This window comes from Dermacentor variabilis, chromosome 11 (genome assembly GCF_050947875.1).
Source record: "Dermacentor variabilis isolate Ectoservices chromosome 11, ASM5094787v1, whole genome shotgun sequence".
In the NCBI taxonomy this organism is placed as follows: domain Eukaryota; kingdom Metazoa; phylum Arthropoda; class Arachnida; order Ixodida; family Ixodidae; genus Dermacentor; species Dermacentor variabilis.
The window spans coordinates 17100135-17124537 of record NC_134578.1 but is presented as its reverse complement, the minus strand read 5'-3'; the positions used below and the strand labels follow the sequence as shown (position 1 = coordinate 17124537).

General features: G+C 48.6%; 2 protein-coding genes across 5 annotated transcripts in view; both read left to right on the top strand.

Moving 5' to 3' along the window:
* LOC142564789 (histone-lysine N-methyltransferase PRDM7-like) overlaps nucleotides 1-2081 on the top strand; it is a 78778-nt gene extending 76697 nt beyond the window's left edge. For all 3 annotated transcript variants that reach the window (XM_075675946.1, XM_075675948.1, XM_075675949.1), the window contains one exon: nucleotides 1383-2081. In XM_075675946.1, coding sequence (XP_075532061.1) covers nucleotides 1383-1947 — 565 coding nt within the window. In that variant the 3' untranslated portion in view covers nucleotides 1948-2081. The remainder of the gene's footprint in view (nucleotides 1-1382) is intronic.
* A 6238-nt stretch (nucleotides 2082-8319) lies between these two features.
* Nucleotides 8320-23985, top strand: LOC142563161 (PR domain zinc finger protein 14-like). 2 transcript variants are annotated; one of them, XM_075673706.1, is made up of 7 exons: nucleotides 8320-8726; nucleotides 15285-15389; nucleotides 18123-18199; nucleotides 19896-20081; nucleotides 20344-20587; nucleotides 21166-21331; nucleotides 22512-23981. In XM_075673706.1, the coding sequence occupies exons 1-7, from the start codon at nucleotides 8585-8587 to the stop codon at nucleotides 23140-23142; spliced, it is 1551 nt and encodes a 516-aa protein (XP_075529821.1). In that variant the 5' UTR covers nucleotides 8320-8584; the 3' UTR covers nucleotides 23143-23981. The 2 variants fall into 2 exon arrangements, with proteins under 2 accessions (XP_075529821.1, XP_075529822.1); XM_075673707.1 differs by lacking the exons at nucleotides 8320-8726; nucleotides 15285-15389; nucleotides 18123-18199 and adding an exon at nucleotides 18368-18480 and having other exon boundaries at nucleotides 22512-23985.
* Nucleotides 23986-24403: the final 418 nt, after the last annotated feature.

Genomic DNA, 24403 nt, shown 5'->3' with positions numbered 1-24403 from the left:
ACTGCGAAATTTAACACTGCGGGGTCACATCTTTAGTATGAAAACCGGTTGCTTTGTATACTAGTTTAGCTGTCGTTACACTTCTACTAGAACTTAAGAAAACACGTTTTGTTCCCTCTAAACAAAGGAAAAAAAGTAAACATGGCAGTTTACAAGTTCGCACGGCATGCCGCAACATTCTGTAGATTTCACGCACGAAACAGGCATAAAATTTCTGTTCCACATTATCAGACCCATCGTTATCTGTGCCTTCAGATGCATCAAGTTTTGTGGGAGTCGACTAGGCGATCGTATAGACGAGATATTTCCGAGTTTTGCGAGTTCGAACTTAAACAGACAAATGCAAGCGTACGTTAACTATTAAAAAGCTTTTTTATTGTTATTTTTTTTAAATTTGTTTATCGCTAAGCGACTTTGATCGCCGAAAGAAATGGAAAAACACTCGCACGCTTGGAGGTTCTGATTAGTTTTTTCGCAAGCTCTACAGGTACCATCAGTGATATTAAAAGTTAAGAAGGATGATCGCCGAAAGAAATGGCAAGAAACTCGTACGCTTGGAGGTTCTGATTATTTTTTTCGTAAGCTCTACAGGTGCGATCAGTGCTATTAAAACTTCAGAAGGAAACACACAAATTGAGCACTATAGGCACGTGCACGATTTACGGTGACACACAGCACCACAGACTCGTTGTTGGCTCTGTAGATTTTGCTCCAAGGAACGCACGCTTTGGGTTTTAACTTGAAATGCTTAGTTATGTAAATGTGAAAGTTTGCATTTTCCTAAACGGAATCCGATGTATTTCGAGTGCACTTGAAATAGAATTTATGCGCATTGCTATTTTCCATCTACGCGAATTGAGGCAAGTTCACACAATAGAAGAACAGAATTCTGGAGTTTTACGTGCCAAAAACTACTTCATTATGGGGCACGCCGTAGTGGTGGACTCAGGAGTAATTTTGACCACCAGGGGATGTATGACGTGCCCCCAATGCACGGGACCTGGGCGTTCTTGTATTTAGCCCCCATCGGAATGTGGCCGCCGCAGCCGGGATTTGATCCGCGAGACATCGTGCTTAGCATCGCAACACCACAGCCGCTAAGCCGCCGCGGTGGGTAACACAACTTCATGTATACGAAAGAAAACTGTTAGGTTCGATATAAATTCGTTGTCTAGATGCCATCCGCAATAATCTCCTCTAGCTTTTTGTTTCCTCGCTTCCTTCTGAATGCAGGAAACCTGGAGCAACGGTTGGAATTCGTTTAATTTATGTCATCTTAAACCGCAGTATCAGATTTGGTGCCGTAGGTGGCAGGATAACTCTACTGCCAGAATCGAAACGCTGTTCTATTCCCTTTGTTTTTTTCATCCCCATCTTCGCAGGTACGATGTCACCACGCACGAGAGAATCCACGCGGGCGAGCGGCCGTTCGTGTGCGAAATCTGCCACCGGGGCTTCAACCGCCGAAGCAGTCTCAGCCGCCACCTGCTAGTCCACACGAAGGAGAAGCCGTACGAGTGCGCAGACTGCGGCCAGCGCTTTAGCGATGCCTCAACCATGGCGCGTCATCGGAGGATTCGGCACTCTTCCGAAAGCGCTCGCCGTCATCACGTGTGTCCCGAGTGCGGAAAAGGGTTCACGCAGCGGAGTCACCTCGCCGATCACCTGCTCACGCACACGGGCGAGAAGCCGCACGCCTGCCCCGAGTGCGGAGTGAGGTTCGCGCGGCGCGGCCAGGTCAGGACGCACGAGTTGGTCGTGCACGGCCGTCAGTACCCGCTGCACTGCCCGCACTGCGGCAAGGGGTGTGGGAACATGAACGCCCTTAGAGGCCACGTGCGCGCTCGTCACCGAGACGATGAGGATGACAAGGAGAACGGCGAGGACCACGTGAAGGAAAAAGCACACGGAGAGATAAAAGCTGGACCCTTTGGACGAGACATTTAAGTGGCGCACAGCGATAGGAAAATGAACAATAAAACCCGGTCGACCATTTTTTTCGGCAGTTTTACTCGATTATAAGAACTGTGCAAATACGCCTACAAATTTCGCAATGAAATAATAAATTAAATTTAAGCCTTGCCGTGTATGAAACAAATCGCACCAGTGCATCTGGACGATTCCATTTTTCTTTAACATCCTTCTCTTCCGAGAAAATCCTTGAACGGTTTCATTGTAGCTGCGCGCTACACTCTTGTGTAGAGAACTTCTTTTTTCCGAATCCGCAGCTCTGCAAGTTGGCTGGCCTGCTAAGCTCTACTGCCACCAAAACAACTCGCCTTCCTCGAATGAGTTCTATTCCGTTATTGAAATGGAGTGGGAATTCCTCCCGCTGCCTCACCTTGGTGTCACGGTTCGTTTATGGAAAGCGATTTAAAATAATATCGCTATCCATGTTTTCTATTCGAATGAAGGGCGAGAGCTCTTGATTTCAGAAGTGAAAGAATAATGTATATTCACATATAGCAAGTGGAAAAAAAACATGCATAAACGAAGGACGTAAAATAAACAAAAGGATGAAGAGCGCTATACACTGCTTATAACAAACGCAGTTCTCATTAATTAAAGTCACCGCTATTGTAATCCTATACATATCACGTGTGTCCGAATACAAAAGGACAGTAGAATGAAAGCGGGCTGCGGCTCACCAACAGTTCCGGCACATGGTATACATTTGTGCATTGCACACACTAAAGTGTACAAACATTATTCTGTCCCCGTTGTCATAGATAGGGGCAAGAACCTTGTCAAGCTGCAAAAAAGCAGCTTTTAGTTCTTGTCCTAGTGTTCATTTTTTGTAAATGAATGAATGCTAAATAAAGATTGATTGATTGATTGATTGATTGGTCGCGTCGGTGAAGAGCGCCGAGTCGTCGTCGACGGAACGCACTGGTCGCTCCTTGGGCGAACTCCAGGTGGTCACGCGGTGGGACCTTCTACTGGCTCAGGAAATTAGGCAGTCCAGGTTCTGCCTGTGGGAATCGGTAAGCTCGAGCTCGTGGCCCGAAAGCTCACTTCAGTCACGCAGTGGGACGTTGTCCTAGCTCCGGAGGCTAGGCAGTCCAGCTTCTGCCGGTAGGAGTCTGGAAGCTCGGACCCACGGCCCGACGGACGCTGACTCTTCATCGTCCGCTCCCGGCGGACGCTAACCTCTTCAGCGCTGACTTGCGTCCGAACGCCACCACGCCGTTCTAGGGTCTCTCCCTCATCTCTTCTTCTGGCGTCCGCGACAGGACCCGCGAACCGGAGAAAGCCGATATAACGTATCGACGAGTATGTTAACGCGATAGCGTTAAGGAGCTCGTGTCGCAGAAAAGCCGGTGTCGTCGGCGTCGGTGTCGTCGGCGTCGGTGTCGGCGTCCGCGGCGTTGGCCGTGAGCGATAAATCACGGCAGGCACTTCATAAATAAAAAGCAACTTCCAAGATGGGCTGGGTGGGAATCGAACCAGGGTCTCCGGAGTGTGAGACGGAGACGTTACCACTGAGCCACGAGTTTTTTTTTCTTTATCACTGAGCCACGAGTTCGATGCTTCGAAGCGGTACAAAAGCGCCTCTAGTGAACGCGGTGTTGCCTTAGAAACGAGCTGTTTCTAAGGCTCAGGCGTGCGTCGCTTGCTCAGGCGCACATTTCGTTGTCGCGCCGAACGCTGCGTTGCTCGACGCTCGCCGCGTCCGATGCGGGGCGCGTAGTCGCTGCGCCGTAGCCCATTGTCTTACACCCCTTGGCGGGTCGACGGGAACGCTGTCGCGTTCCACTCTTGAAGGCGAAGCTTAAGCGTCCTCCAATTTTTACCCTGTAGCACCCCCCGACGCCGATAACATGGGGACAACCCAGTCCGACGTGAATGATATGTAATATGGCGCAGGGGGTGGATGCGCTGTCACGTGAAGAGGCGTACAGGTGTAGGTATGCACGACTTCGCGAATAACTCCAAATATGACAGCACGAAAAAAGCGCGAATTAAGTTTGAATAATGGACAGAAGATAAAGGTTTTGCTTGTATATGCGCTAAAGGTATACGCAATGGGACATCTCAACCTTACCGTTGACAGGAAAGGCAGAGATTCGGCGACGTTGTAAAACAAATGAGCAAATTGTCTACCCTCGCAGCGTGCAATACTTTATTCTTAGGATTCATCGTAGAATGGTTTGTAAAATCCCCGACTTAGACAGGGCTGCCGTGGCGCAGTGCATGGAACAACGGGCTCGAAAACGAGAAGTATTGGAGGACGCTTAACCTTCGCCCTTAACCCCTCACCAGGTCTGGCCATATTGAGCTGACAAGCGCAGAGGACGTAAATTGACGCAGAGGACATACATTGCGCGATTACGATCGTGTCTGCTTTAAGTGTTACATCGCTACGAGCCGCGGAAAGAGCTGAAATTTCAAAACATGGAGGAAGGAAAAAACTGAGGAGAGGCCCTACACCCTTCGCCCGCTAGGAGAAAAGTCGGGAGGAAGTGACGTTCTATTTTTCTATTTTCTTGTTTCTTTCTTTGTGCTGTAGGGACCATGTTCTCGGGCCACAATGGCGGCTTTGTTATAGTTGTGTGCGCTGACACGCGTTGCTCCGTGGGTCTAGTACCATGGCAAAGGCGTCGTGTGTGCGGGATTGCGTTAGTCTGCGTGTTTTGTACCGCTGTGTTATCTAGATTGTGCTCTCCCATATGTTGTTTCGACAAAGCCACGACCAGCAGGCGTGCTTGTTCTCATAAACTGCAGAAGCGGGCTTGCCATAGGCTATATTGCGATGGCATACACCGCGATTGGACCGTTGGTCCGATCTCTACGGAGTGCAGCCTGGCGTGGTCGTGCCTATGGTACCGCGCCGAAGGCGACAAATGTAAACAAGAGAGGAGAATCTGGCCCGACACGATGGCGCTGTAACGCCGACTTCCGGCGTCACTTCAGATTCAAAAAGAGCGACGTCAGATTTTCCTTCCTCCATGTTTCAAACCGAACGCCAATTGGGCTAGCTGAGTTCGAGCACTCACTGTAGACAGCTAAGCGGGCAGCAGCCATATTAAGACTCGTTTCAATTATCATGAAAACGTCAAAGTAGACAGCTTAGCGAAAACAGCCTCGTTGCCAAGAACGATGCAGGCTACTTTCCTGTCCAAACAAGATGGCGGCTGGGCAGGACGCTTGGAAACTCGACAGCAAGGTAGTCTGAGGAGGAGGAGGAGGAAAGAACTTTATGGTGTGCCCTGCGAGTTGGTGGGGAGGGCCAAAGGCCCCGCCTAGGTGACGGCCAGGAGTTCTTGGGTCCTGGCGGCATCCTCGCCCCGCTGGACGGCCCATAGTTGATCTTCGAGGGCGGGGCTGAGCAGCGCGGCTTCCCAGCGCGTGCGAAGGCTGCTGCTAGAGGCCTCGTTTTCTTTATTGTTATTTATTTCTCGGCATTCCCATAATATATGCTCTAAAGTGACTCTGGATTCACATGTTTTGCATTTGTCCGTAGGATATACACCCGGATATATGATGTGCGAGAGCGCAGGATTCGGATACGTCCTAGTTTGTAACTGCCGCCATGCGACAGACTGCTTTTTTGTCAATTTTGCGTGAGGTCGCGGGAGCATGCGCCTCTCCAACCTATAATGTTTCGTGATGTCATTATATGTGGTCATTCTGTCCTCCCACTCCCACTCATTTACTGCACCGTCACGTCCGGAGGGTGTCGGGGCGTCACTTGCGACTGCGGCTCGGTCCGTAAGCCCTTCAGCCGTGTCGTGTGCCGCCTCGTTGTTGCCGTCCTCCGCGAAGGTGTGAGCGGGTGTCCAGGCGATGTATATCTTTCTTTTGTAATTTTGGCCTCCTGCAAGAAGAATTCGTAGTGCCTCCGGGGAGATTCGGCCGTTGGCAAAGTTTCTTATTGCCGTCTGAGAGTCGCTGACTATCACGGTTGCGTTAGTCTGAGCTGCTGCGAGCGCTATGGCTACCTCTTCAGCTATCTCGTTACTTGTGGTGCGTACCGTCGCGCACGTCTTGCACCGTTTCTCCCTATCGATTACGGCTGCCGTAAACCCCCGTCTGCGACTGTATCGAGCCGCGCCTACGAAAATTGCGTCCTTGTCGCTGCCGAATTTCTTCTGTATTTGCTTCGCTCTGTTCTTTCTTCTGTCCTTATTGTGTTCTGGGTGGATGTTCTTTGGTAAGGGAGGTATTACCAACTTTTCCTTCGTATCTCTCGGGATGTCCACCTTGACACCATGCCGTGTGTGGTAACCTTTGTCTAATCTCTCTAGGATGTGTCTGCCTGCTCTAGTCCTAAAGAGGCGTTCATATTGTGCCATACATTGCGCTTCAATGAGTTCGTCTATAGTGTTGTGTAGGCCTAATTGAAGCAACTTGTCCGTGCTGGTGCTGATCGGCAGTCCTATGGCTAGTTTGTATATTTTCCGAATGAGGCATGCTAGTTTGATCTTTTCCGCGACCTGCCATTTTAAGTACGGCGCTACGTACACTCTTCTACTTATTACGAAGGCCTGTATTAACCTGATTGTGTTTTCCTCTTTCATCCCGCTATGTTTATTTGTTATCCTTCTGATCAGCCTCATGATTTGCGCCACAGTTCCCTCCAGTCTTCTGAGGGTTTCTCCGTTGTTGCCCTTAGCTTCAATGAGGAGCCCCAATACCCTGATCCTATCGACCTTGGGTATGGGTTTCCCATCGGCCGTCTTTAACTGTATCTCCTCTCTATGGGTGAGCTCTTCCCTGTAGTTGCCCGGTTTGCGACCTCTGCGAGTCGGTCTGTACAATAACAGCTCCGATTTCTCTGCCGAGCATGTTAGCCCTGTCCCCTCTAGATATTTTTCGATTGTTTCGACTGCTATTTGAAGCGTTTGTTCTATCTGCCCGTCACTTCCGTTTCTCACCCATAGGGTGATATCGTCTGCGCATAAGGTATGACTTATACCCTCGATTTCTGGTAGCTTGGCTGGCAGCCCGATTAGCGCCAGATTGAATAGCATCGGTGATAAGACCGAGCCCTGTGGCGTATCTGCGCTGCCTATCTCGATATCCTCCGAAACTAGGTCCGCTATCGTGATCTTTGCCTTTCTACCAGTTAAAAATTGCGTACATAATCGTACGTGCGTTTAACGTGCGTAGTAACGCTTTCATATGCCCTTAATGAAAGTCCTATCTGTTTTTCATCGGTTCGCAGACGCAAATACCTAAAATGTAGAAATAATGTGTGCTTTTCTCACGGTGACCTCACGTCCCAGAAGCGTCTTCCATACGTCTTTTAGAAGGCTCGAAACGCGTTCCACTAATTGGCCTCGAAGCTGTCTCGACTATCTTAATAGCTGTCTACGTAGCCTGTCTCCGATGCTGGGCAGAATTGGAACACACCCTTGATGTGTTTGTGCTGTCACGTCGCTCATAGTGACACGTGACTTTGATGATTAATCAAGGCCACATCTGTTATTTTGTGTAATTTGTTGCTTCAATAGACGAATTAAAGTGTAGAGAAATAATAAAACACACAAACAGAATGTCTGCGTGTTTTTGTATTACTGCGTACTGGAGCAAGAGAGATGTACTTCCGTTTCGTCTGCTTGTTCCAACGTCGTGCAGTCGCGCGCGCAGACACCGAAACTATGTCATTTTCTACCGTGTTCCAGCGCGCAATCATGCTCTGTAATCCGTTTGTGCCTGCCTTAGTATTTACGTAACACAGGCTTACACCGCTAGTCAGGTGTCCTCGCGCACAGCTCGCAAAATCGCGCGCTGCGCCAAGCAATCGGAAAAGCTCGCGCGCGACGCCGTCAGCATAAGTGCGTCACGCCGCAAGAAAGCGAGGAGAAAAAAAATGAAGGCGGGGCCCGTGACGTACATGAGTCACGCGATCCTCTAGCTCCGATATGAGAGAACGCAGGGAAAGAGTTTCGCTTGCGGAGGCTAGACGGGGCGAGTGGAGAGAGTCTCCCTTGGCAGTGGCGCTCGCCTCCTGAAATTATGGGTTGGCGGCACAGAAATATTTCTATCTAGGCCATTAATGCAGAGATTTCAAAAACTTTTGTGGTAGAACGCCCCCTAGAGGACCCATAGGAACTTCCAGCGTATAACCGGAATTTGCTATATATGGCTTGCTAAGGGGCCCCTTAAGAGTGTAACGTGACAGGATTCAAGGATTCCTGACTGATTGTAGAGCTTCCAGGCAATCGTAGCTTTCTTGCGAATGCGCGGACGCAAGCGTCATCTGGATGGTGGTGTTCCAAGGAAGCAAGCGGGCCCCGCTTCCCGTTTCTTTTATTTGAAAAGGGGGGGGCGGTTGGAGTTCAGGTTTAGGGATGGTACTGCAACCTCTAAAGTGCACCTATAGTGTGGTGCAGCCGGCAGCCGTTGTGTTAGATGACGACAAAGACGAGCTGTATTCCGCGGCCCGAACGCGCGCGACTTCGCCAGAAAAAAACAACCAAAACAGCACCCATCGACCAATGATAGGAAAGCACGCCGACATTCGAGGACGAAAGAAGGGGAGGAGAATGGTAAAACAGGTGGTGGGTGACACGTGGATCGTTGCTCGCAGTAGTCAAGGCAGCTGGAGCTCAAGAGTTGCTGGTCACAGACGGGACACATGGCCCAGAGACTGCGAGACATATACCCAGTCGGCGAGGCCATTACCGACGGTGACGTGACCTTCTCCTGGAGCTGCTTGCCGTCGTCTCCTGGTTGGCAGAGATCCTGCAGAGGAAATACGGCAGGGATGAGGAGCGACGGTAAGTCCCTGGACCCATACCAAGAGAGATTGCACGCCGCCTTGAGTTCGAGTCATGGAAATCGTGGTGTTTTTCACTATAACATAGCGAGAAATTATGATGGCAACGACGTCAACACAGCGACTCTGCAGGTCCGACCGAGGGTATGCTCCCATTCAAAACAGCAACGGAGACAATCTACGTAGACTGTTATGGCATATGGGGTGCTGGATAAAAAAAAAAATTTTAATCCAGCAGCCATGGCTACGGAGACAGCCGAACCAGCTTCGAGCCCAAGTAACGGGAACGCGTCTCGAACCGTCTGGAAGACGCATGAAAGACTCCTCGGCGACGTCGAGAAAAATCTTAGGAAGGCATACACTATATATCTCTGAATTTTAACTCTTCGCGTCTGTGAACCCACGAAAAACACCACGTGACCCACATTAAGCGCACAGGAACGCGTGTCAACGTTTTTTTGCGCGCAGTCGAGCTCCTCGTCGGGATCGAGTTTTCAAGCGTCCCGCTCAGCCGCCACTTCGTTTGGAGAGGGAAGTATATAGCCTGCATAGTTTTTGACTTCGATGCTGTCTTCGCAAAGCTTTCTTTGCCATCATCGTGTGAATTTGGAACTTAAGATGGTCGCTGTATGCTTAGCCGTCTACTTTGCCCGCCTACGGGTATATTAAACAAATTCCGAGACTGAAACGTAACTATGAGACGGCAGGGACCAGAAAGGGATTGCCACCCTCGAATCAGACACCCTCGAATCATTTAGCTCTGCTGGATATGTTTACCTCTGTGGACAAATTCCCTGGTTAGCGTTCCTTGGTTCCGTTCGATCCCGCCTACACTCCTGATACCCCGTTGCGTCCAACGCTGTAGACTCTACGCAAGAGGTTCGGTCACGAGAATTTATCAGTCGGCGCGTTCTGTATGAGCCTCTCTGGCGCGCCAACGGCATTTGCAAGCGCGAGTATGCCTCAAAGGCTGCGACGATGGGCTGCAAATGAAAAACGCACAAAGAAAACAATGAAAAGCAATTTGATGTAAAACAACGTATGAACAGCCGCTCAAAGACATGGTTTCTACCTTTAAAAGCATATTTCTTTTTCACCTAATAGTGAACCTAAATAAATAACGGTTCGTGCATGGAGTTTTCTACAACAATTTCAGGAGGTAACTCAGGCGATACAGTCGTCGAGGCACCCTACAGGAATGATGGGAAGTACATGGATTTGTCTTCATCTTCGTGCTTCTGGATTCAGGCGTTCTTTTGACTTTTTATTTGCGTTTTATATGCCTTCATTGTCGTAAACTTCAGCGCAATCTATAATTGTCAAAGTGCAGAAGACGCTGCGAACACGCACAATCGCTACTAATTATAACGCTTCAGCTCACTGAGGTGGACAAATCGAAATGCACCAAGCGTCTCAATGCACTTGCTGGAGCGCGATGAATTCATCAGGGCATTTTATGTCGCTTGTCGATGCATGCGTCCGTGACGTAATGGTTTCAATATCGGGCTTCTGTGCTAGCGGTCCTGTGTTCGAATTCTACCATCGGAAAATTTTAATAATGTTAATTATTTATTACGCATTGCTTTGTTGACAGACTTTGTTGAGTGTTGAGTGTCGCAGACTTTGTTGTGTCTACAAAGTCACGAAGCTGTTTCAAGCAAGAAGGACGACGTTTAGGAAAATCCATGTTGTTCCCATAATTTCCATGCTGGCCGAACCACCCCATTGCAGCTATGGAGGAGGGAGCATACCGCAACGCGATTGAAGCCAAACCTGTCGGCCCAACAGGTGATCGGAAGTCGTAGTGCGCGGTTGGTTTTAGCACGACAGGGCAGCCGAACAAACGTGCACCGAATAAAAGCTACTGGCATAGCTACAGGTAACCAAACGTGTCAGAAAATCGGTGGCGTGGACTTAATGGAGTCGCCATCTGTCGGAAGCGCCTCCATTGCGTAGTATGAGGGATAACGCGGTGCCATGGAGGAAGGAAAAAAGCTTGGGAGGACGCTCAAGCTTCGCCTTTAAGAGGAAGCTTTAGCTCAAGTGCTCCTATCTAAATACATGTAAAAGGAGAATTCGTTTTTCTCGGCAACCACTACACCAAATTTGACGAGGTTTGTTGCATTTAAAAGACAAACTTAAAATCTAGTGACTGTTGGTTTCGAATTTTTGAGTTAGATCGTCAATTTTTTATGAAGAATTGGCAAAAATCGAAAATTTTCAAAAAACGAAACTATCAACTTTACAACTCTGTAACTTAACCACTAAAAATCATAATACAATTCTGTGAATTGCATCTAATAGTACATCTAAAGCGGACAAAATTGATATGTTACACATGAATATAAAAAAATTTAATCATAGAGAAATACAACTTTTGCAAAACCGTTGTAACCAACGTAACAAATTCACGTAAGATGTAAAATGACATATTGAATTTGTCCGCTTTGAATGATCTAATGGATGCCGTTTACAGAACCGCGATATCTGTTCTTGATGCAGAGCTATGAATTTATAAACTTCGTGCTTCTATTTTTTTCAAACGGTCAAATATTTGAAAATCGTTTTAAGAAAATTCAAGCCCTAAATCGAAATTCCGCTTCCAACAGTCACTAGAATTTAACTTTCTCTTTCAAATGCGGCAAATTTCATCAAAATCGATCCAGTGGTTATCTCATAAAAACGTTTTTGCGTTTTACATGTATTTGAATAGGCCGCGTCGGAGTTGGGCCCGAGCTAAAGCTTCCTCTTAAGAGTGGAACGCGATAGCGTTCAAAGACCCCTCCCTGCTTTTCATGCTTCCCGGCAACTGCAGCTTATGTAACCGTAACGTTTACCGGGAAACGGTGGCTGCGAACGCTATATATGCACGAAGGCGAGCTTTCTAGTAGAAACGCGGCCTCTTGCGTAGGTCAATCTCCTGTTATTGTGTCGCACTTTTAATATTTCAGTTTGAGAAAAGCTAACATAAAGGACGTTCGCTGTCGGTGTTTTTTCTTTCATTACATTTGTTTGTGGGCTGCCGTTCTCAAAATTCCAAGGAATAACTTCGTAAAGAATGAAACACAAGGTATGAGTAACTTTGGTAGTAGAGAAGTGGTCGGGTGTGCGTGGTTCGGAAATTTTGTTGTTCGAAATTATCATTTTTCAAGTTGCATCGCACTGTATACGTATCGCTCTTCTCGGCGAGCAATTTTCCACGGCTTCTTTTTCTTAATCCAGTGCAATCATTGTTTGGTGCTAACACAAACATGAGCATATGCCTTACCCCCCGCCCCCTTTTTCTTTTTTTTCTTTCATTTATTTACCCTAAAGAGCCAGCTTGGGCCTTAAGTAGTACTGCGGCACCGATTCTTAATGTGCTACTTACCGTTACCTTTCCATTCCAGTGAACGTGCGAGTTCACTGGAATAGAAAGCAGCATCGACAACGTCATAAATTAAATATTCATAACATTTGACAGGCAGCACGTGGGCGAGCGTCCCACTGCGCGCTTTCTGCTACAGAAATTTTCCTTGAGGAAGTGCTTGCTGCACACCCGAGTTGTAGCCGATGGCAGCTTGCCCGTTCTAAGTTTCGTGATGCATGCTCCTTCTTGTCCTGTGGGTACGTGGGAAAGCTGACACCGGGCGCCGTTGCATACGTCCGGTACTGCAGCACCGAGCCGTATAGCTTACCATCTTGGATGCCTTTAAAGGCAGCCACTACCTATTATAGTGCATTCTAGTGTGGTCAAGCGAACACCCGACGCGGGAAAACCTCCCCACTTAATCAGCACCGCAGCGAAGGAGGGACTCATTTCGTTTTCAGCTTGCTGCGGCGTTTCCGAAGCTGCCGACGCCATCCCTGTGTCCACGTGATGCCTCAAACCACGTCACGCCGACGGCGGCGCCAGCTTTTCCAGTGGTGAAGCTCGCCTCCGAAGTCTCGGTTCTTGCTCCGTCATCTCGACGCAAGAGGTCGCGTGTTGGGCCACCACTGTCAATGGAACTAACGTTGACCACTGTGGCTTCACGGAGCGTTCGCTTGCCAAAGTTAGCTGCGTGACGTAATGCTCCCTCCTACATTAGAGCGAAAGCTACGCCGCGTTTCCCAAGGTCATTCATCGCGTCGCAATGACCTCGAGCCGCCGGAGCGCAAGTGTGGCAGGTGTGACGCCAGGCCGCGTGATCCGCTGCGGAGAGGTGTCGCAGCTGCGCTCCTTCGGAGCCTCGCCGCTGCGGTACCACGTGACTAGGCGAGCATTCAAGTGCTAAAACATTGAAGGACACTTTGTAAACTCCAAAGTGTGTTCGGCGAAAGCCTGTCCTCATTCGACTGACTATGCCATGTCACACTTCGGAATTTATAAAGTGTCCTTCAATTTTTTTTTACTAAGACGAAGTGTGGTTTGAAGTAAACGATGATGGACTGTTTATTCATGAATTCTTTGTGTCTTTGCTTTTATGCCCCATGAATTCCTTATGCTTGGCTGGGTCGACGCCTACGATAGCTGCCTTGTGATCACTGAAACGTACTGATATGTACACGAGATCTTTGGTGGTTGAATATGTCTGGAAGACGAGACCAAGACAGATGCCACGCTACGTGGTGGCTGTTGTCGTCGGTGTGACCAACTGTGGGCTTTTTTCCGCTTCCCTGACCTCGGTGCCCTATGACGTGTTAGCCCGTCGTATGCGTACTCGCTCATTCTTCTTCTGGCGTTTGGTATCGGGGGAATCCACATTCTTGGGACGCTTCTCCGAACCGCATGCCGTGGAATCGTCACCTGGCCGCTTGGGAGCCATCCGACTAACTGCGGCAACGAGACGTCTGAAGAAGCGTTGCGCGCGCGCCACTGTGCGATCACGTCATTGCTGAGAGACGGTAAGGGGGAGAGGCCACAGCTGCGGCGACGCAACTGTTGCTATGCGCCGCTGTGCCATCACGTGATTACTGGGAGAGTGAGGCGGAGAGGCCACAGCTGGCACTGTTCCAGGGCACGGATGGATGGACGGTAGGACGCCGCGAGTATGAGCCATTAAAGGCTTTCGCCTTAATATAACCCGACTTGCGTGAGCGCGCGTACACATTACATCACGTTGGCGAGAACGACAGCGTCTATAGTTCCACCGATGGTTCGGCGCACTGGCGCAGCCAACGTAACTAGACGCGACCAACGCGCTCTGACGCGCCCGGCGTCGAGCGACGCTCAACCGCGCGCCGATAACGTCGATGCCTTTTAACGGCTGCTTCGCCGGCGCTTGGTCTCTGTCTCGCCATGGATGGCGTGCCGGCCAGGCCGTCTGTGCGTGCGCTTCAGCGCAAGTGACAGGCTGAATCCAATCATCCAGTAGACGTAGCAAGACGGCAGGCTGCGAAATCTCAAACAAAGGCAAAGTTGCCTGCTGAAACACTGGAACGAAGGCAGGCCAGACTAGCACGGTATAGACAAGCTTACGAAGTGCGGAAGCGTGCCAAGATCGAAGCTACAGCAACACGAATAACAAGGAGACCAAGTCTTGGATACAGGCAACGGCACCCGCAGCGAACACTTGACGAACCACACCCTTCGGCTGGTGGCAAGCTCGAGTGCGACGGCTAGGTTTCATCGCGACTTCACGGACTACCCGGGCAGCGTGTGTAACGTTTGTGGAAGACTATGGCCTAACTTTAATGAAACACTGTGTGCACGGTCTTTTCAAAAGCAAGCCAAACAGATCTTTCACTCGGGATAACTAGGTTTACAAGAGTTCAACCTCAGCCAATTTTTTTTCCTTCCTTGAAGCTCTCGTACACACTAGCGCCAAAATTCTCTCTATTAATTATTGCATGAAACATTATGGTATCGCGTGATTGTTGGCAGAAACACCGAACTGTTTGTTGGCGGGAACGCAGCCTCTGTAAAAAGTCGCAGTTTCGCCCGGAAGGTGAAGCATCGGTTGCGCTAGCAAATCAGCAGGTGAGCGTGTGCGCATAAAATTATGGCCAGAATGTCCGAGCCTCCGATGTAATCGAACGAAGCCCCGCACGACGAGCAGACTGCCGCCGGTTGTGTCGTTGCTCTCCGAAAAAATTCAAAAAGAGAGAGAGCGTGTCTAAGAAGGCCGCGAGACTGTCAAGAGCGTTGTGAGAAAAGTGGTTATTAAAGAGTCTTACTTTAGGGGACGCAAGCGGCTTGCGCACGGAACTAGGGGCGACGACACAGCGCATGCGCAAACTCAAACGGGGGTGTCTGCGCATGCGCAGTACCGTGGCCCCTAGTTCTTGCGTACGCAAGCCGCTTGCGTCCCCTAAACTAAAACTCTCTATTGTCGCGCATATAGTTGAACGACGGCGCTACTTTTCGTTGCCGAGAAAGCGCCGGAGTGACTGAAATGGTGTCTCCCCTATGTTAACGCATTGGTAGCGCCTGATACTCTGCTAGGCCTCATGAAGGCGCTAGTAGTACTGGCGCACGAGGCGGATAGGGATCTCGCAACCTCTTTGTATTTCTGAAGGCACGAAAAATTTTGGCGGGTGTTATCATACCGAAAACAAAAAGCCTTCTTGCACTCGCCTAATATTCGATGCATTTCAGCCTCTACAAGCAGCGACTCTTCCGGAGAGTTTCGCTACCCTAGACGGCAACGGAAAGAGGTGAACTTCGTGGAATGCGAAGAGGGACCGGACCAAGAGTACCTGTGTAAGCAAATTTTTTTCGGGTTTTTTTGGACACACGCCTATGCACAAACACACACACACACTCGCACACATATATTCTGTCTGTATTTCGCGCACGCGGGAATGTACTTTGTGCATGCAGCCAAGTTGCATAATGACGGACACGCACGTGATTTCTCAAGATACTATTCTCTGCAGCTTGCCTTTAATTATTTGAAATGAAAGACACCACAGAAATAAAGACTACTGCAGCTGAGAGTTGCTCTATAGAGGCTTAGAAACTACTCGCTGCAACGCCTTAGTTTAACTTCAGGCTAACTTTAAACATATGCAAGTTAGCCAACTTTCAATATGCTTGAAAGTGTTCTTCCGTTCATGGTCGCAATGTGAGTATAGAAAGCAAAAATAAGAAACAGGTAGCGACGCCAACTTTCATATAGCGCATCATCTCATCATGACGTCACAGGTTTTCACAGCGTCTGCTCGGTGGTAGTTGCGTACCAATGATAAACAAAAATTAGACAGAAGCCATCTTCCGATGACTGTCGATGGTAATGCCTTTAGCATTGCAACGACACAGGGGCACACCGTATTGCTACCGTCGAAACGCCTTATGTATGAGGCGTGTACTGCAGCAGGACTCCTGTCTCGCGCTTCCCTATGGACACGCTGCACCCTCTAGTGTCTACTTCGCGAAGCGTGAGCATGACCTCCGAAATGCGTGGGGCTGCGGTGCGTGCTCTGAGAAGCGCGCGCACCGTGCGGCTGCCGGTCTCTTCTATCGCGCATTTTTCTGGACATGCCGCGTCGTCTAGTGGTGCTGCCACGAAGACCGCGCATGGCCTCCGAGATTAGAGGCATAGCGCGTCACTGCGAGCGAACGCTAACAAATTGTTCCCTCTCAAGCCGCACATTCGGTGGCACATACGCAGTGACTAAACTCGGTTAGCCGTTCACTGAAAAGCGGCACATTCCCAGTGCATTTGTGGTGCGGCTTGCTAAAGCGTCGGGCTGTTATCCTTGAAGAACCAATGCTAAAGTGGGATCGATTCAGCCCAGCATTCGAGGAATTTAAGGGATCTTCTTCTTGTCCCAATTAGGTTGAATCAAAGATGTTCATTGCAGAGCACCACAGACCGAGTGGTACATACCCAGTGTTACAAATTGTAATCGAAGCGTTTCTTCGAACGACGGTACCTAACCGGTCTTGCATATTACGGTGACCAATGTCGGCGTGAAGAAGGCTCGTGGAAGAGCGGCACGTATGCACACGCTGACACATACTCAGCGACCCAAGTCGGTCCGATTGTTGCCTTCAAGACGTGTTCTTCAGCATAGCTGCCCGATGTGCTTCCCAAGATAGATAGATAGATAGATAGATAGATAGATAGATAGATAGATAGATAGATAGATAGATAGATAGATAGATAGATAGATAGATAGATAGATAGATAGATAGCCCCCCAGAAGTGCGCAATGTACCCAAAGGATGCGAACGCATTAAAAAGAAATGAAAGTAACATTCAAATTTCAGCAAAGGTTACGTGGCAGCTAGCTTTTGGGAGTTTCCTGACGAGAGAGCACACACATTAGGAGAATGCCTCATGGAGTCAGTATGACATCATCGGTGCCCGGGCTGGAAACGAAATTAGGAAAGGCAAAGCTTGGCTTTCATACCTTCGGTTATGAAGGTATTTTTCTCTGCCAATGTGGTTGTAGAGTTTTTAGCAAATAAGCATTTGGTTAGTTTAATCCTATTTCTTTAGAACTATACTGACAGTGATGGATTAAGGACGAGATGTGAGAACATATGCCTCTACCTAACGTTCATTCTTTTGCAGCAAAGCTGCATGTATATGACTCAGATCCGGGAAGGAGGAGGACGGGGAAAAACATTTATTGAAAGAAAAAGAAAGTACAACCTTGGGTTTCGTGGCGTCTGTGTGCAGAAACTATCATGTGGGCCGATCGTGGTGATAGGGGGCGAAAGGTTCCAAGCTCAATGGCACTTACCCCCGTGGACTGGGAGACTTGTAACTCGCCCTTGAACTATCCTTGTCACACCTGGGACCCAGAGGTTCCAGGCACAAGGGTAAGAACAGTTGTTTAAAAAAAATGTTTTACACAACTTTTTTCAAAAAGGGCTGCTAAAAAATTATCGGAGCAAACCGTGCGAACGAGCTGGTGCCACTGGTCGCGCGTTCGTCGTCGCGTAGTCTTCTTCCACAGCTGGCCCCGTTGCTACCCATCATTCCAGCGTAAGATTTTCCTTCTGTCGTTGTAATGGGGAGGCCGCGTTTACGGGGGTATGAGTATTCATTGTCTACGTTACGGACAGATTTAATAATAACAGAGGTGATACGCGTACGTGTGTGCGTACCTATATTGTCACGATGGCCACCGATCAGGACAACAAATATGTTCGTACCTTTGTTCAGAATTCTTTGTGTCACATCTGTGTCGTGGCCTGAACAGCTTCGTGGTCATTTACCTTCACAGAGTGATATAGCTCATGAATTTTTGTATCAGGTGTTATCGCAGGCAAGTAGACAAGCAACGTTCTTCTATTGACTCACGCTCTCACACACGAAATATATATTGCATTATTTGACCGTCGCCCCCTACAGGGCCGTAATTAATGCTTATAAACTGTGGAAGCATCTTTGCTGATACAGAACAATTTAGCAAACGCAAATGTCATAGTTTCTTAGCCTTAGAGGTACCCCAACATGTTTCTGAATTATACTGCTCCCAGTTTGCGATGACTGTAAGATGGACTACCCGGGAGACTGTCCCGTCCATGGACCTTTAACGCCAGTCAAGGACACTGCGGTAAGTGAAGTGTACTTATATTAACGAGTTAACATTCTTTGGATACCTGCCGTATTTTTTCCTTTCCATCCATCCATCCATCCATTTACCTACCTACCTGCCACCCTACCCACCTACCTACCTACCCGCCTACCCACCTACCTACCTACCCACCAGTCGTCATCGGGGGCGGGACTGAGCAATGGTACCAAATATGGCCGACGGCGCAAAGAGTAAAAACACGTCAAAATATGCTCGGATTGAGTCGAATTTCTCACGGAGGTTCCTGTAAAGAAAGGAAAGTAAGGACTTCGTGAAATGAAAATTTGGTACATTTTGGTCTGGGAGAGAATCGAATCCGGGCCTCCGTGGATCAAGACGAGCACGCTTTCCCGTCGCCACGGCGGATCCACGGTTCCTGGCTGACTAAACGTGTCCCCAGATTATGTATTTTCCAGATTAATATAGCAATCACCAGGACTGCAAGAAAGCGCGTTATATAGCTTTTTGCTAGTGCTGAACTCCTGTAAAGGCTCCAAGCATACAATTTACAGCTCGCGCTGATGATTAGCGCGACTGCAACTGTTTCGGCAATCACGTGTGCTCGAGTTTTTACACTTCAGACACTCATGTTGCCTCTAAAAGAGAAAGCTTATAGGAAAACTTAATACCTCTCCCTTGTCACGAAACGCTTCCCTTCAACGACCACTCCCCTTGTAATGGAAGTTGGTGCAAGCGACGTATACGATGCGATAATTCAATATGCTGCGACACGGTTCTTCCGTGGTTGGCCGCTGCTGACACAACCACTGACGCCACTCACAGTTGTGGATGTCGGAAGTCTTATTTTCTTTGCCGCGATGCTATGGAGAGAGCGGTATAATTTCTTCATCCTTATTGTTTTGCACACACCATCCTTTAAAACTCAAGTCGAGCTTATAGCTTCAGCGACAAATTCCTTTCCGACACAGATACACTTTCGGCAAGGGCGTAACTGTTCTTTACATAACAGGTTTAGGTCTGTGCCGTAAAGAAAACACTCCTGGATAACAAACCGTGCGAACAACAGGAAATTATTTTTTTTTATTTGCACCGAACAGGCCGTATGGCTATACTTTGAGGCAACGTGGTCGTTTTTCGCAGTGATTATGGAAATACCTCTTAAGCACCTGTGCACATTTCGCTGTAACTGTTGACACTGCCTTTGACATGTGTTCACTGAGGGAGACGTGTACATAAACTTTTAGTAAACTGCTGTCTTACGGCGAACTACAAGGATATCGCGAGAGCTTCGTGTTTCCTATGCTTCATCTTGCCTTTAATTTTCCTTACTTTCCGGGCAGCCACCTGTGAAAGTGCGGTTTCTGGAATCGTTACATTTTGTTCTCACCACTGCAGGTCCTTGCAAATCATACCGTGCTCGACGGCTGGCTATCGTGACTCGTCGGGACGACGTTTATTGTAATGGCCTCTGCAGGCCCCTAAGTTGTCGAGCTACACCGCTGTATCTCGTCATAACTGAGTGTTGGCGAACTTGCTTATTAACGCTACCTGAAAGGTGCCTGCCAAGGATATGGCTTTGATCTGCCGTCTCTATTGGCGCTGTGAAGCAGAACGAACAAATCGCTGCCAGAAAAACAGCTGTGCCCGGAAAAAATACTCATTGTATAGTGCAGCCACTGTTTAAGCAAATAGTGTCTATATGCATTCATTGCAGGTTCCGTTGGGTGACCCCCAGCGCGCAAACAAGACAGTGCCCGAGGGGTTGTGTGTGCGCCGTTCGACGATCAAAGGGGCCCAGTACGGCGTGTTTACCATGAAGCGGCTGCCCAAGAGGCTGTGCTTTGGACCCTACGAGGGCGCCCAAGTGGACAGCAGCGCCGCAAACGGGTACACCTGGCAGGTGCGTGTCATGTGTGATATCACGTGTCAGCGCACCCGGCCAATGACAGGCACCCGATAGATGCTAGTGCAGCGAGTGTAACGATTAACGGTTGGCTCTTTCGTATCACTCAGCAAGACAGCATGAAAGGACTAGATGATACAGTGGAGTGTCTCGTCCCTTTGTGCTGTCTCTTCTTCAGCGAGTCAGTTGACAGCTGAAGAGAACTACAGTTAACACGTGGCTCAGGTTTAGACCATTCGTGTGTTGCTGCCCGTTGCAGATCCGCCACAGCGGCCGAGTATTCCTGGTGGACGGCCGCCCATTGGACCGTTCCCACTGGATGCGCTACGTCAACTGCGCTCCCGAGCAGAGCCAACAGAACCTGGTGGCCTTCGTGCGCCAGGGTGCCGTCTACTACCGCACATGCAAGGTGGTGAACGCCGCAGAGGAGCTGTTCGTGTGGTACGGGGACGACTTCGCCAAGCAGCTGGGTCTCATCGGCAACTCGGGGACACAGAACAAAGGTGCGTAGTCGTTCCTTTGTGTACCGGTTGTTTCAAAAAACCTAACAACATTTTAAGGGTAATTATCGTCTAATTAACTTTCCTAATCGACAAGTTGTTACTACAAATGCTGTGGCGTACGTCGGGAAATGGTCGATAGCAGCGTTGAAAGCAACTACCCTATAGGTCTTGTGTGGCCTTTGGACGAGAAATGAAAGGCCGGAATATATATATAAAAAAATAAATAGCCCGCCGGAACACGCCCTCGCGCCCCGGTAATCATCTAGTTAGCATCAATGGTTTCTGCACAGTGTATTGCATATTTTTTTCTCTGCTACATTTGTACTTGGTAGTGAACAATACGCTGTCCAGAAACCGACACTGTTGTGTTGCCTATGTGGTGGCTCGAAGGGCCAAGTCAGGTGAGCTGCGGAATCGCCTTTAGCTGCGAAGCCACCTTATTATGTGCTGTAATGTTAAAATTTGAAGTCTTCTTTAGACTTGTTCGAACGAACTACAGGAAGAAATACATAACTTTCGAAATATAACTCAGTCGTGATGACTTACCGCGTATGTTTTCGTTGTGCGTCTGTCTTAAGTGGCCGAGGAGGATGTTGCTGCGCCACGTGAGGTCTTCTCGTGCGAGGAATGCGGTGACCTGTTCTCCGTGAAGGAATCGCTGGACAACCACCGGCGACGCGAGCACAGGCAGAAGCCCCAAGGAAAACACAAATGTCCCCGCTGCCCCTACTCCAGCAACAAAAGGTGAGCGAAGGTGTAGCGTTTGCTCGCACCTTGAAATATGCTGTAGTGAACGCGGTTATCTGCTGGCTGATGTGAAATAAGTATTTCTTCGCTTTCACTATAGTATGTTTAAAACGCGCAAATGACACAGGCTTGGATTGTAGGTATACCTCATCAAGTATAGTGGCACATGAACGCAAAATGAAATTATATAAATATATATATATATATATATATATATATATATATAGCAGAAATATTGACCATTGCCCCTTTGAAAAAAATGTTCAACTTCACCGCAACACACCAGCGTAACTAAATGAGCGGCATATTTCGCAAGATCGACCTAGCTTAAACAAGTTTCAATTAGCAACACCTAGAGAGCACTTCCTTCTTGTAATAGGTGTATTTACGGCGCTAATCCTAACTTTGCTGCTGCCTTGTAGGAATGTGTTGGTCAAGACCAGAACGCTGCTACAACACACAAAAATACATAATGCAACTGGCGGGGGTCTGCCCGGGACTACCGTCAGTTACCCTTTGCTCCTCGAAAAGGCAAGCTATGTGTTGAATGAGCTCCCGAACAAGTTTTAGAACGACGGAAAACTGAGGTAGTTGGTAAGGATTCATTATTCAAAAAAGTGGTGAGGCGTGCAGACAGGACACAAGAGTAGAGAAATGGACAACACGAACGCCGACTATCAACTGAAGAGAGCACTGAGGTGAAAAAAGAAAGAAGACACAAAGCTCATCTGCGCAAGCTCTGGAATGGTATCATCACGTGTCAGTCGGGTGAGCGCAGATGGGTGAGCGCAGGTGAGTTGCGAGTCTTTTTTTCTTTTTTCGCCTCAGTGCTCCCTTCAGTTGATAGTCGGTGTTTGTGTTGTCCACTTCTCTACTCTTGTGTCCTGTCTGCACGCCTCACCTCTTTTTTGTATAACAGGTTTAATCGCGTATCCGGGACCTCAAAGAAGTGCGACGTAATGCATCTCTCTCGCATGTACAGCTAAAATCGCCACTGACATTCTTGGAATGCCTCGAAGGCTTGTGAGACGGTCAGGAAATAATTTAGTTTATGTCTAGTTCCTGTCCTCTTAAACCTTACGTATAATCTCGTGCAAATACGGCGGAATAAGCGCAATTCCAGCATCGAAAACGCATATACCCCGTTCCGTTTGCCTTCTGTCGCACACCTTCGCAGTCACAACGTAACCAATCACGAGAGGATCCACACGGGCGAGAAGCCGTTCGCGTGCCAAATCTGCCGCCGGGGCTTCAGCCGGCGGGCACATCTCGACCGGCACCTGCTGGTCCACACGGAGGAGCGACGCTACGAGTGTCCGGACTGCGGCCAGCGCTTCACCCAGGCGTCAAACATGGCGCGGCACCGGAAGCTGCACTCGGGCGAGAGCGCGCGCTGTCACGTGTGTCCGGAGTGCGCAAAGCGATTCGCGCAGAAGGCTGCCCTCGCCACTCACCTGCTCACCCACACGGGCGAGAAGCCGCACGCCTGCGCCGAGTGCGGCGTGAGGTTCGCGCAGCGCGGCCATGTCAGACGGCACGAGTTGGTCGTGCACGGCCGTCAGTACCCGCTGCACTGCCCGCACTGCGGCAAGGGGTGTGTGAACATGAACGCCCTTAGAGGCCACGTGCGCGCTCGTCACCGAGACGATGAGGACGACAATAGAGCGACGACGACAAGTGAACCGACGACGAGGAATAAAACGACGACGACAAATGGACCGACGACGAGAAATAGACCGACGACGAAAAATAAACAGACTACGACAAAAGAACCCACGACGAAAAATAGACCGAATACGAATAAGTAGACCGACGACGATGACAAGTACACCGAGACCGATGACGACAAATCGACCGACAACGAGAAATAAAACGACGAGGACAAATTGACCAATAACGAGAAATAGACCGACGACGACAAATAGACCGACTGCGACAAATAAACCAACGACGGCAAATGAACTGACGACGACAAATAAACCGACAACGAAAAATAAAATGACGAGGACAAATAGACCGACAACGAGAAATAGACCGACGACGACAAATAGACCGACGACGACAAATAAACCGACTTCTACAAATAAACCGACTACGACAAATGAACGGACGACGACAAATGAACGGACGACGACAAATGAACCGACGACGAAAAATGAACCGACGACGACAAATGAACCAACGAAGTCAAACAGACCGACGATGACAAAATAAACCAACGACGAGCAGTGAAGGGAAAATCACACAGCGAAGGAAAGCTGGGCGACGAGGCTGGACTTCGGGCTCCGTTATTTAAAAACGTATGAGAATACCAACCAGCGTGGAACGGTTAAGTGCACTGACGCGCGAAGTGGCATATACTATATATGTTACGGACGAACATATCATTCAAGCGGCTTCGCGAGCATTGTGATCGCAATGGGACTGCATAAGGGAATCGTGAAATATGTTTGAATAAAAACAAGCTTGAAAATAAGAAATCATTATTGAGTATCTGTACTGATTGTGTTGTCGGAAATTGCTGTTTATGTTGCAAAGAAACTCCTAAAACAATAAAACATACCAAAAAGATCTAAATTCAATTCAGCCATGTCTCTAAAGTGTTCTTGCCCCAAGGACTCTTCGCCAACTTTAGAAGTTTCGAAAATCATGCACACAGCTGCAATAAAGTGTTCAGTCTTTGCAACTCCGCTGGTTTTTGTGTGTGTGTGTGTGTGTGTGAGAGAGAGAGAGAGAGAGAGAGAGAAAGGGATGGCACGAAATAAAAAATGCACCGCCTGTTACTTCGTATCAGCATGCCTAACAAGGCGGCGAATCATTTAGTGAGAAGGTGGCTGTAGCTTCGAGGGCTTTCGCTTCAATGCCACTTCATGCCGCTCGCTAATGCTATAGTATTTGATGAGAGTTTACTAAAAGAAAATATTTCTGCCTTGACTTTGTGCACTAGACAAAGCCAGTAGATGGCGACAGCATGCATACTTCTTTTTCTTATACAGTCCCGCTTCAGTATTTAGCCTGAACTTTGTGCAATCATTACCAAATGTTCAAAGAGATTGAGCATCAGGTTGT